We start from the raw sequence: 13,090 nt of genomic DNA, 5'->3' as shown, positions 1-13,090 counted from the left end.
AATCTCTCGCCCCCCCCCCAGCACACACCTAGGGCATCATATAATCTCTCCCCCCCCAGCACACACATAGGGCAGCATATAATCTCTCCCCCCCCCAGCACACACATAGGGCAGCATATAATCTCTCCCCCCCCAGCACACACATAGGGCAGCATATAATCTCTCCCCCCCCCCAGCACACACATAGGGCAGCATATAATCTCTCCCCCCCCCCCAGCACACACATAGGGCAGCATATAATCTCTCCCCCCCCCCAGCACACACATAGGGCAGCATATAATCTCTCCCCCCCCCCCAGCACACACATAGGGCAAGATATAATCTCTCCCCCCCCCCCCCCGAGCACACACATAGGGCAGCATATAATCTCTCCCCCCCCCCCAGCACACACATAGGGCAGCATATAATTTACCTCCCCCCCCAGCACACACTTGGGCAGCATATAATTTACCTCCCCCCCAGCACACACACTTGGGCAGCATATAATTTACCTCCCCCCCAGCACACACACTTGGGCAGCATATAATTTACCTCCCCCCCAGCACACACACTTGGGCAGCATATAATTTACCTCCCCCCCAGCACACACACTTGGGCAGCATATAATTTACCTCCCCCCCAGCACACACTTGGGCAGCATATACTTTACCTCCCCCCCCCCCAGCACACACTTGGGCAGCATATACTTTACCTCCCCCCCCCAGCACACACTTGGGCAGCATATACTTTACCTCCCCCCCCCAGCACACACTTGGGCAGCATATAATTTACCTCCCCCCCCCCCAGCACACACTTGGGCAGCATATAATTTACCTCCCCTTCCAGCACACACTTGGGCAGCATATGATTTATCACCCCTCCCCCCCTAGTACACACTTGGGCAGCATATAATTTATCCTCCCCAGCACACACATAGGGCAGTATATAATCTATTCCCCCCCCCCCAGCACACACTTGGGCAGCATATGATTTATCTCCCCCCCCAGTAATAACCAGCCCCCCGCAGTAATTAGCAGCCCTTACCCCAGTAATAAACAGCCCCCCCCCCAGAAATAAACAGCCCCCCCCCAGAAATAAACAGCCCCCCCCCAGAAATAAACAGCCCCCCCCAGAAATAAACAGCCCCCCCCCCCAGAAATAAACAGCCCCCCCCCCAGAAATAAACAGCCCCCCCCGCCCCAAAAAAGCACCCCCCCCCCCCAGAAATAAGCACCCCCCCCAACCCATATACTTACCTCCTCCCTGCTGTCAGCGTTGCTCTCTCTCTGCTTGCCCTAACGTCAGTGTGCAGCCCGGCACGCTTCCTCCCCGAGTCCTCTCCTGCGGAACTAATGAGCAGGGGACTCGGGGAGGAGGATCCTAACTGCACAATGTACGCCGGGATCAGCGGCGCCCCCGCTGGTATTCGCTTCAGCAGTGTCGGCACGCCGCGGGCCACATAGCACAAGGCAGCGTGCCGGATTCGGTCAGCGGGCCTTGTGTTTAGAACAAAAGTTCCCGGCGGTGTCGCGGACCGATGCTAGACATCTAACGGCGCGGACCGGTGGTTGGGGACCCCTGCCTTAGAGGATCCTGAATTCAGCTTCAATAGCACTTTACAACTGTGATTGTCTATTCTTGTACGTTTAATGTTAGATCAAAATGTATAACTAGTACTAGATAGCAACCCTTTGGGTAAATGCACACGGGCGGAAATTCCGTTGTGGGATTCCCCGCTGAATTTCTGCCCGTGCACGCTGCCGTAGGATTGCATTAGATAATGCAATTCTATGCAGACAGCCGCGATTTGACTGTGTGAAAACTTACGTGGTAAACAAATCGTCACCGCAGACGCGCCGGCCCTGCTTATGTGCGGCTGTGCCCCGGGCGAAAGATAGAGCGGAGGAAATGCTGGGAAGAGGTGAACCGCGGGGGTCACTGCAGGGGCAGCGAGATCCGACCCGGTCTTCTTCATGAGGCCTTTATGTCCCTATGAACTATTTTGGATTACTGCTATTTATTGGTAAACACCCTGAGTGTTACGCAGTGGCTCTTCTTATGGGCTCATGCCCATGAGTGCCGCAGGAGTACAGCAATTCTAAACAAAAAAGTGCCTGCAAGTGATCGCGGAATTCCACGGTCTCCATTAATGCTATATTAATGGAGACCTACCACGGCGTGAAGCCGCGAAAAATAACATGCCGTGATTTTTTTTCCCGCTGCAGAAATCCACAGCAAAATTCCGCATGTGAGCCTTGGCAGGCAGAAAGCCATTAGGTTCAATAGAACCCAATAGCTGCGGAATTCACGTGAGTTTTTCCGCAGCAGGAAACACGTAGTGATTCCGTCCATCGGCATTCACCCTATAAGCCATTTTAAAGGTTTTGGGTTTTTTTTAAATACTTTGTGCATACATTACTAAAGAATGCCATTTACTATAGTGGCGAGTAGTGCACATCTCTGAGCCTTAGGTTTTTGTGTTTGGGGTTATATGTTGCAATTGGTTATCGGTGGTGCCAGCCGGTATTTGTGAGACCTGAAGGTCTGGGCTGTCTTGTTCACAGACCCAAAGCTGTGGCGCTGGAAAGCGGAGTCTGGATCATTTTTTTTTTTTACAACTCCTTCCATTATATATGAAAATTTGATGACCAAAATAAATAAATATTTGTCCCCCAAGTTATTCAGTTAGGAGGTCATTGTTTTAGTTGGGGCCCTGTGATGGCGCAGCTGTGGCTTCCTGCTTTGCGTTTAACCCATATGCAGTTCCACTGTTTTTGACCCATATATTTTTCTTCACAGCAACTAAATGCAGAAGTAACAACTACAGGTGAGAAATGTCATTTTCTGTGCGGTCAGGTGCGCAGGAAGACCACAGCAGGTTACTGCTGCATGCACCAACCCGGAGAGCGCAGTTACATACACAGCCTCGGGACACCTTCATACTCTCACAACCACTACAAGAGCATTACGTGAAGCATGTACTCGCCTGCCGCCGCTACCGCTGGCTCCCGGTCGCATTGCCATCTTTCCGTGCTGTAAATGAAGAGACACCAATAGCACTTCCGGCAACAAAGGAACAGTCACTTCCGGTTTCGAATACGACGGGGCGCATATTACCACATTCTGCCGCAGTTCTCCGGCGCGGCCGATTCACCCAATCAGCTGGCTGGAATCGGCACCACGTGACTACACAGCGTGCACGCGGATTGCCTGCAGCAGCCCTGTGCACTACACAGTACAGTTAAGCAGCCGTGCGCTACACACTACACTTAAGCAGCACGGGGTTAGGGTTTAGGGTTAGGGTTTAGGGTTAGGGTTTAGGGTTAGGTTTAGGGTTAGTGTTTAGGGTTAGGGTTGGGGTTAGGGTTAAGGTTTAGGGTTAGTGTTTAGGGTTAGGTTTAGGGTTGGGGTTAACCCTAACCCTAAACCTAACCCCGTGCTGCTTAAGTGTAGTGTGTAGCGCACGGCTGCTTAACTGTACTGTGTAGTGCACGCGGCTGCTGCAGGCAATCCGCGTGCACGCTGTGTAGTCACGTGGTGCCGATTCCAGCCAGCTGATTGGGTGAATCGGCCGCGCCGGAGAACTGCGGCAGAATGTGTTAATATGCCGACGGGGCGCATATTACCCCATTCAGCCGCATTTGTCCGGCGGGGCCGATTCAGCCAATCAGCTGGCTGGAATCGGCACCACGTGACTCAGCGGCGTGCCCGCGCATTGCCGTGCACGATGAGCTGTGCCCACGCGTCACGTGGGCTGTGACATCCCCGAGCCTTGCATTTGCCCGCGGATTTTGACCAACATTCATCCACAGAGGAAGCAAGCTGATGGTTGGAGCCTTTTCCCCAATTTACAAGATGGGAGAGTAAGATTTGTGCGCTACGTGTGGTAAGTACCCACCTGCGATTTGTGCGCTGTGTGCTACATGTGGAGACGCGGTCACCTTAGATTAATGCTACGTGTGGAGACGCGGCCACCTGAGATTAATGCGCCGTGCGCTACGTGTGGAGACGCGGCCACCTGAGATTAATGCGCCGTGCGCTACGTGTGGAGACGCGATCACCTGAGATTAATGCGCCGTGCGCTACGTGTGGAGACGTGATCACCTGAGATTTGTGCGCTGTGCGCTACATGTGGAGACGCGCTCACCTGAGATTAATGCGCCGTGCGCTACGTGTGGAGACGCGATCACCTGAGATTAATGCGCCGTGCGCTACGTGTGGAGACGCGGTCACCTGAGATTAATGCGCCGTACGCTAGGTGTGGAGACGCGGCCACCTGAGATTAATGCGCCGTGCGCTACGTGTGGAGACGCGATCACCTGAGATTTGTGCGTCGTGCGCTACGTGTGGAGACGCGATCACCTGAGATTTGTGCGCTGTGCGCTACATGTGGAGACGCGCTCACCTGAGATTAATGCGCCGTGCGCTACGTGTGGAGACTCGATCACCTGAGATTAATGCGCCGTGCGCTACGTGTGGAGACGCGATCACCTGAGAGTAATGCGCCCTGCGCTACGTGTGGAGACGCGATCACCTGAGATTAATGCGCCGTGCGCTACGTGTGGAGACGCGATCACCTGAGATTAATGCGCCGTGCGCTACGTGTGGAGACGCGATCACCTGAGATTAATGCGCTGTGCGCTACGTGTGGTGAGTACCCACCTGAGATTTGCGCGACGCCATCTGACGCAACCTGACTTTTTTTGCAGATTTGTGCGCTACGTGTGGAGACGCCACCCGAGATTTGTGCGCTACGTGTGGAGACGCCACCCGAGATTTGTGCGCTACGTGTGGTGAGTACGTCACCTGAGATTTGCGCGACGCCACCTGACGCAACCTGTCTTTTTTTGCAGATTTGTGCGCTCGGGTGGAGACGTGCCTTCCGAGATTTGTGCGCCTTATTGCAAAATTACGTGTGGAGAGGATCCTGACGTTTGGACGCGTTTCGAGAAGAATTTCGCTTCGCTCGGACACCATCTGACATCACTCAGCGAGGTAAGCTGCTGCATCTGCCCAAATTTTCATCGTGTGCATCTGCTCATATGCGCATATTTGGCGCATATTTGCAGGTTTTCGCTTGCATCTGCTGACATGCGCATATTTGGCGCATATTTGCAGGTTTTCTCCTGCATCACCTGATATGTGCATATTTGCAGGTTTTTGCTTGCATGCGGTGATATGCTCTCCGTTTTCCACAGGACGACTCGTGTGGAGAGGAACCTGACATTTGGCTGCGTTTTGTATAACGTACGGAACCGGAGATTGGCGTTTTAGGTGCTGATCTCACATTTGCCCCCCGCCTTTGGGAGAGGACGACTCTTCTGGAGAGGAATTTCGCTTCGCTAGGACACCACCTGACGTCACTCGGCGAGGTAAGCTGCTGCATCTGCCAAATTTTTCATTGCTTGCATCTGCTCATATGTACATGCATGACTGTATGTGTACATGCCTGTATGCGTACATGCATGCGTGCTTGTACGCGTACATGCGTGCGTGCCTGTACGCGTACATGCGTGCGTGCCTGTATGCGTACATGCGTGCGTGCCTGTATGCGTACATGCGTGCGTGCCTGTATGCGTACATGCGTGCGTGCCTGTATGCGTACATGCCTGTATGTGTACATGCATGTATGCGTACATGTATGCGTACATGCATGTATGCGTACATGCATGTATGCGTGCCTGTGTGCGTGCGTGCCTGTGTGCGTGCGTGCGTGCCTGTATGCGTACGTGCGTGCCTGTATGCCTACGTGCGTGCCTGTATGCGTACATGCATGTATGCGTGCATGTATGTATGTATACATGCATGTATGCTCACCCACTTACTCAGCCACCCCCTCTCTCTCACACACACACACACTTGCTGTGTTAAATTCGTCTTATTGGCCGAAAAAGACATTACATTAGATTTGAGTATTTAATTCCTTTTTTTAGCAAACGTACAGGTTCCATCACAATACTGCACCTAATTTGCACTAACTGAACAAACCTTCGGAGAAACATACCAATTGTCCAAATAGGATGTCTTTATCTATTAAAGTAGGAGTGAAGAAAAGCAGGGACAGTGCAATAACTATGAAAACCCACGGAATTAAGCCAATTGCAGGCAGGGTTAATTTTTTTTTTTTCTTCCTCCTTCTCGGTCAGCTGATACGTTTTGGTCAGAATCTTGCACTGTGGTAACCGTTTCCGGTGCTCGCAACCACAGAGTTGAATCACCAGAGAGCCAGAAGTTCCCAGATGTTGGCTCCGGAGGATGCTTAAAAGCTGGAAATGGCCCATCACCTGCTATGGAAATACATCATCAGGATCTGATGGAGCAGTACGATGAAGATTGTCAGGTTGCATGTGATGCTGCTCACTGTCCCTCGTTAGTCGGTTCAAAGTTTATACACTAAGCTATTTATCCCCTTAGAGAACAAGCCTGTTTGCGCCTTAGTGACAGACCGAAAATTTGGAACTTTACATGTGTCACTTGACATATCATAAGTCCGTAAAGGTTTTGCATATCCAAGTGACTGTGACATTTTTTTCTTCCCCTTGTTGTACTTCTGTTAGGTAGTAAAAAAGGACTGTTAAAAGTTGTGTATATTTATTAAAATTGCTACTTTGCACAATTTTGAATTTTCATTTTTTCACATTGTCAAATGTCATATATAAAATAAGTGCAAACATACTGTACAAATCTTTGCTAACATATATATTTCCATCTGTTCACTTTATTCTGGATGCACGGTTTAAAACTTTTGTAAATTTATTTTTTCCATTTAGGAGACGTACAACTGTAACATTTCTTTTCAGAATTTAGAGGAACACTTAGTTTTCCTACACCAAGCCAAGATTGGAAAGGCTGCTAGGTGTCATAATTAAGGATGAGCGAGTATACTCGCTAAGGCACTACTCGTTCGAGTAATGTGCTTTAGACGACTATCTCCCTGCTCGTCCATAAAGATTCGGGGACCGCTGCGGCTGACAGGTGAGTTGCAGGGGAGAGAGAGATCTCCCCTTCGTTCCGCCCCGCTCTCCCCCGCGGCGGCCCCCAAATCTTTAAGGACGAGCAGGGAGATACTCGTTTAAGGCACATTATTCGAACGAGTAGTGCCTTAGCGAGTATACTCGCTCATCCTTAGTCATGATGATAGATACCCTTACAAATTACCACATTTTAAAAACTGCACCCCTTAATGTATTCGCTGAGAGGGTCAGGAGTATTTTGACCCCACATTTATTTTTAGGAGTTAAAGGGGTTGTCCCGCGGCAGCAAGTGGGTCTATACACTTCTGTATGGCCATATTAATGCACTTTGTAATGTACATTGTGCATTAATTATGAGCCATACAGAAGTTATAAAAAGTTTTTCACTTACCTGCTCCGTTGCTGGCGTCCTCGTCTCCATGGTTGCCGTCTAATTTTCGCCGTCTAATGGCCAAATTAGACGCGCTTGCGCAGTCCGGGTCTTCTTATCTTCTCAATGGGGCTCCGTGTAGCTCCGCCCCGTCACGTGCCGATTCCAGCCAATCAGGAGGCTGGAATCGGCAATGGACCGCACAGAAGCCCTGCGGTCCACGGAGGGAGAAGATGCCGGCGGCCATCTTCACCGGGTAAGTAAGAAGTCACCGGAGCGCGGGGATTCAGGTAAGCGCTGTCCGGTGATCTTTTTTAACCCCTGCATCGGGGTTGTCTCGCGCCGAACGGGGGGGGGGGTTGAAAAAAAAAAAAAAAACCCGTTTCGGCGCGGGACAACCCCTTTAATGCAATTTAGGAGACCAAATAATATTTAATTTTTAGAAAACATGTCCTTTTCAAGACCTTTTTTTTTCTATATTGCACATCAAAAGGAGGATTGAACCTCCGAAATGGATACCCCTGTTTTGTCTCGTGTTCACAAGTATACACATTGTGGCCCTAATGTTATGTCTGTATGCACAACTGGGCCCAAAAAGAAAGGAGTAGTCAGTGGCTTTCTGAACAGACTGTTACAATCGTGTGAGCAGATAAAGCAGAGGGCCCACACGATCGTGACTAAAGGAGTGGTAGTCTAGTAGTATACACGCACACAGGGAACACAGGACAGTCACACAGAATCCAGGCAACCAAGCCTGTGCTACAGGGAGGATGACAGTGGCCCTACCTAAGCGGGGACATCAGCCGAGTAAGAGGGCGGCCCAGCGATCTTAAGAACTGGGCCCTGGCAGATCCGAGGAGCCACACCACAGAACAGGAGTCATACACATGCCACATAACAGACACCGCCAACTGCATCAGGAGCAGGACAGGGCACACCGCCAACTGCATCAGGAGCAGGACAGGGCACACCGCCAACTGCATCAGGAGCAGGACAGGGCACACCGCCAACTGCATCAGGAGCAGGACAGGGCACACCGCCAACTGCAACGTATAGTGAAAACCAGACAGACTCCACCCAATTCAGATTTTCTAATTTATTGCTAGTGTGGATGTTACACCAAGGTTCATTCCGTGATATAGACAAAAGGCCGCTGTGTTTATGGGTCTTTTCTGTTTACTGCATTGCAGTAAAATATTGCGCAGTTTTTCAGGATCCTCCGTCATAATTCTTTTTTTTTAAAAAGCGTATCAAAAAAAAGGGAGTCACTGGGAAAAAAAAGTTCATAAAAAGAAGGGTTTCAAGATTGCTGAACGTCGAGGGTCTCTTCACTGTCTGCCAGCCTTCCCGTTCTCAAGGACGTCAGATCTGCAGGAAATGACGAGAAATCAGCAGGTTAACAGTCACATCCCACCAGTATTACTGATTCCTAGATCCGCTCAACCCACTTACAATGACCACTCAGAAGAATTATACATACATACACGCACGCATGTATACATACATACACGCACGCATGCATGCATGCACGCATGCATGCATTACGTACACATGCACGCACACATACACGCATGCATGCATGCTGCCTGGATGACTTCTATTGCCTCCTGACACAGTACAGCAGCTGAATCCCCAAATGCCGGCTAAACGCTGCCTGCCTGCTGAATTCCCACCGTACTGCAAAATGTAAGTACTGTACAGATGAGCACCTCTGCACAGTAAGGCCCTCTGCACACGGGCGGAAATTCCACGGCGGTATTTCCCGCAGAATTTCTGCCCGTGAATGCTGCCATAGGATTGCGTTAGAAAACCACGCGCAGAAAACAAACCACTGCATGCTCTATTTCTCACTGAGCCCCGCACAAAAATGTCACTCCCCGTCTGCCGGCTCCAGTCTGCGCATGCGCCGGCACATCAAAGAGCCGGAGCCGTGGAAGTAGGTAAGTGTCGCGCTGGTCTCTGCAGGAGCTCGGGTCAGGTCCCGCTGCGAGAATTCTAGCAGCCGGATCCGACCTGGCCGTCTGCAGGCGGCCTAAAGAAACGTTGGCAAATAAATACTGCAGTCCTATGTCAAAGCACAGATAACACAGTGATAATCTTTTTATTATAAAAGTAAAAAACATTACAGGGCATAATAACAAAAATAGCAAAATAACAGAAAAATTTGCCAAATCCAATCGCAAGAAGCATATATACACACACATTTACAAAACAGAAATATTTGCAAAAATAGCAGAAAACAGAAATATTTGCAAGAAATAATAGCCAAACGTATTCATATTTACAAAATTTTACAGAAACCGTACAGGAGTGAAAAACCGGTCCGGCCGCATCCCCAAACTCACACATCCCATTTACACAACAAAATTTACATAACAAAACATATCACAACAAAAACAAGACAACCTATTCCATAATCCCATAGTGCTGCATATTCCAACCTACTAAACGGAGAAAAAAAAAACACATTAGTTAAACAAGAATATATATAATTTTAATTCCCCCTCCCCTCTCAACTACACACGCCTTACCCTCTACCCATCCCCTGGTCCGCTGCCAATACCTGCCAATCATGCTTATGAACATAGTTTAGTTTTTTTTTAATTAAATATACACAGAATGTAATACATACCCCCCACAAAAACACATAATACCACCCATAAACATGATACCACCCACGAAAACACATAATACCACCCATGAAACACGATACCACCCACAAAAAAACCCATAAACATAATACCACCCACAAAACCATATAATGCATAATAATCCACAGCCTAAATATACAGAAAAATAAATAAATAACAAAAATATAACCGTTAACTGTAAGCCTTTTATTCAACTTTTAACTTAAAACAAAACAAAAAGCTAGGGTGAAAGAATCCCCCCCCCCACCGGGAAACAGTTCTCCAAGCTAGGGAACCCCAAAGCAAAAACCCCTCCAAAGGATGGCTGCTCGAGGCCTACCCAACCTTTCGAACTCCAGAGAACGCACCTTCACCAGGTCACCGAGAATATTCCTACTTACCTCGTCCTCGAGGAGGATTTTATGCTGCGTCGATACTATACACCGTGCGCTCCACATGTAATACCTAACCACTAGACTTACTATAAATAAAGTGCAGCGGTCCCTGCCACCCAGATCTCTGAATGCTCCATAACACCACTCGGCGTAGGTAAGGTCAGCCAGAAACCCACCCTCAAATCCCCACCTGGGCAGTCTCTGAGGGCCAATGGATTCTGAAAGTGGGTTGCCAAAACCCTCTGGTCCAGCACACGCCTGGCCAGCGTCCTGACTTCCCCCACGGTCAGCCCCCATTGGCGTAAAACCTTCAGAACCGGTGCAACGTAAGCCGGAAGATGTCCGTGCGGTGTACAAAATTCCTTCACACTCCCTCCTGTCTCCCACTCCTGGAAGAACGGCCGAAACCATTCGTTACAGGAGGATACCCACGGAGGAGCCCTCTCTTTCCAGAGGTTTGCGATATTAGCTTTCAAAAAGGTATTCACGAGGAATACCACTGGGTTGACCATACCCAACCCGCCTAGTCTCCTCATACAGTAAGTAACCTCCCTCTTGACTGGGTTCAACCTATTCCCCCATAACAGCTGGAAGAACAGGCTGTAGACCCGTGACCAAAGAGGTTCTGGCAAAATGCAGACACTTCCTAGGTACATTAACAAAGGGAGCAGGTAAGTCTTGATCAAGCAAACCCTTTCTCTCAGGGTCAAAGACCACCCTTTCCATTGATCCACCTTTTGAGTGGCATTCCTCAATCTGCCTTCCCAGTTTTTCTCGGGATAATTCCCTTAGTCGAAATCGATGCCTAAAATATTAGCGGAATCTTGGGGTTCTGGGAGAGCGTCCAGAAGATCAAAAGCAGGATTTCCCCCTCCCAGCCAGAGACTCTCCCACTTTTCCCGAATGATCTTTGACCCGGAGACCTCAGAGTAGCGGACAACTTCCGACATCACCCAACCCGCCTCCTCCTGAGAGGAGACAAAGATAGTAATGTCATCAGCGTAGGCCACTGTCCTCAAGGCCGGGTCCGGGACCCCCGGGTCCTTCCTCACCCCCGCCAACGGTCCCCCATCTACCCTTCTGAGGAAGAGATCGACAGCGAACGAGTAAAGCAAGGGGCTCAGAGGGCATCCCTGACGGACTCCAGACCCGACTACAAAAGGACGGCCAACCCAACCGTCGGGGCAGGAAACTCTCGGCCCCTGAATATAATGTTTTTAACCATTTTACGAACCCCACCGGCAGACCGTATCTCAAAAGGACGGACCAAAGGTACTCTTGGTTTACTCGATCAAAAGCTTTAGCCTGATCCAGGGAAAGTAAAAACCCCTTCCAGAGACCCGCCTTGCCCCGCTCCACAGCCTCCCGGACACTCAGCACGGCACTAAACGTGCTTCGACCGGGAACACAGCAGTGCTGAGCCCCAGAAAGGAGCTGGGGTGCAAATTTCATCAACCTACTGAACAGCACTTTTGCCAGAATCTTTCTGTCCGTATTGAGGAGCGCTATGGGACGCCAATTCTCAATATGGAGCGGATCTTTACCCTTTGACAGAATAATTAGGGCCGACTTCCTCATTGACTCCGGCAGAACGCCCGAGGATAGACATTCATTAAAAACCTCGGTCAAGAGGGAAACCAAAATTTCCTTAAAGGCTTGATAAAACTCAGATGTTAAACCGTCTGGCCCTGGCGACTTTTTGGACCGGAGCCCATCAATCGCCAGTCCGACTTCCTCTTCCGTAATTGCTTCTGTCAAAACGCCAAGAGAGTGGTCTACTCCTGGTTCGGGAACGGTTTCTGCCAGGAAAATCGAGATTCCATCCCAATTGTTCTTTCCTGCCCAAGAGATGCGAGTAGAAGGATCTGACGACCTCCAGGATCCCCGATCTGGACCTTTTCAGGGAGCCCGTACTGTCTAGCAGACCCGTAACCAATTTACAACTCACTGACATCTTACAGTTCTTGTAGGGGTCAGGCGAGCGGTACTTCCCAAAGTCCCTCTCAAGAACCAAAGATGCGTGTCTATCATACTGACATCTCTTGAGCAAGGATTTCACTCTGGAGATCTCGCGGCTACCTCCAGTCGAGACCAAACGCTCGAGTTTCCTCCTCAGGCTCTGATACATACGCTTTCTGTTCAGGCTTCTGAGGTTGGAGATCTGTCGGAAGAACCTTCTTACCCGATGTTTGAACATCTCCCACCACTCTGACTTACTGCTGCATAGGCCCAGTAGCGGTTCCTGGCTCTGAAGAAAATCCTCAAAGGACCGTCTTATTTCTGCTTCTTCCAGGAGTGACGAATTCAACTTCCATAAACCTTTGCCCATCCGAGGGGTCTCTGTGACATTCACAGAAAAAAGAATCATACAGTGGTCGGAGAACTCCACCTCCACCACCGATAACGGTGAGGAGACGGCTTTCTCCTTTAAATAAAACCTATCTATCCTAGACCTGCAATAACTACCTCTAAACCAAGTGAATCCCGTGCGCCCTGGGGTGTGCCAAACGTGGACATCCACAAGGCGTGCCTCACTAACTACTCTATTTAACACGACGCTATCATAGCCTAGCTGGTTATTGGAACCTCCTCTATCACGGAGCCTCGTGACATTATTAAAGTCTCCTCCAAAGACCACTTGCCGGCTTATAAAAAGGAAAGGCTTAATTCTCATAAAGAGGTCTTTGCGCCCCTCCTTTGACTGGGGTCCATAGATGTTAATAAGACGCAGCTCTTGGCCTC

The 13,090-nt window shown here is 49.7% G+C and overlaps 1 protein-coding gene and 1 long non-coding RNA gene across 3 annotated transcripts in view; one reads left to right on the top strand and one right to left on the bottom strand.

The window, feature by feature from the left end:
- SYNRG (synergin gamma) overlaps window positions 1-3,088 on the bottom strand; it is a 242,020-nt gene extending 238,932 nt beyond the window's left edge. The window contains exon 1 of one of the 2 annotated variants that reach the window (XM_066609210.1): window positions 2,966-3,088. In XM_066609210.1, coding sequence (XP_066465307.1) covers window positions 2,966-3,003 — 38 coding nt within the window. In that variant the 5' untranslated portion in view covers window positions 3,004-3,088. The remainder of the gene's footprint in view (window positions 1-2,965) is intronic. The other variant, XM_066609193.1, reaches the window with a different exon arrangement.
- A 359-nt stretch (window positions 3,089-3,447) lies between these two features.
- LOC136633434 (uncharacterized) lies at window positions 3,448-6,595 on the top strand. Its single transcript, XR_010793271.1, has 4 exons — window positions 3,448-3,865; window positions 4,689-4,974; window positions 5,178-5,351; window positions 6,126-6,595. It is a non-coding gene; the product is annotated as an uncharacterized lncRNA (long non-coding RNA).
- The last annotated feature ends 6,495 nt before the right edge of the window (window positions 6,596-13,090 follow it).

The sequence above is a fragment of the Eleutherodactylus coqui genome, chromosome 1, assembly GCF_035609145.1.
Source record: "Eleutherodactylus coqui strain aEleCoq1 chromosome 1, aEleCoq1.hap1, whole genome shotgun sequence".
Classification (NCBI taxonomy): Eukaryota; Metazoa; Chordata; class Amphibia; order Anura; family Eleutherodactylidae; genus Eleutherodactylus; species Eleutherodactylus coqui.
The sequence above is the reverse complement of the archived record's forward strand: the minus strand, read 5'-3'. Positions and strand labels throughout refer to the sequence as shown.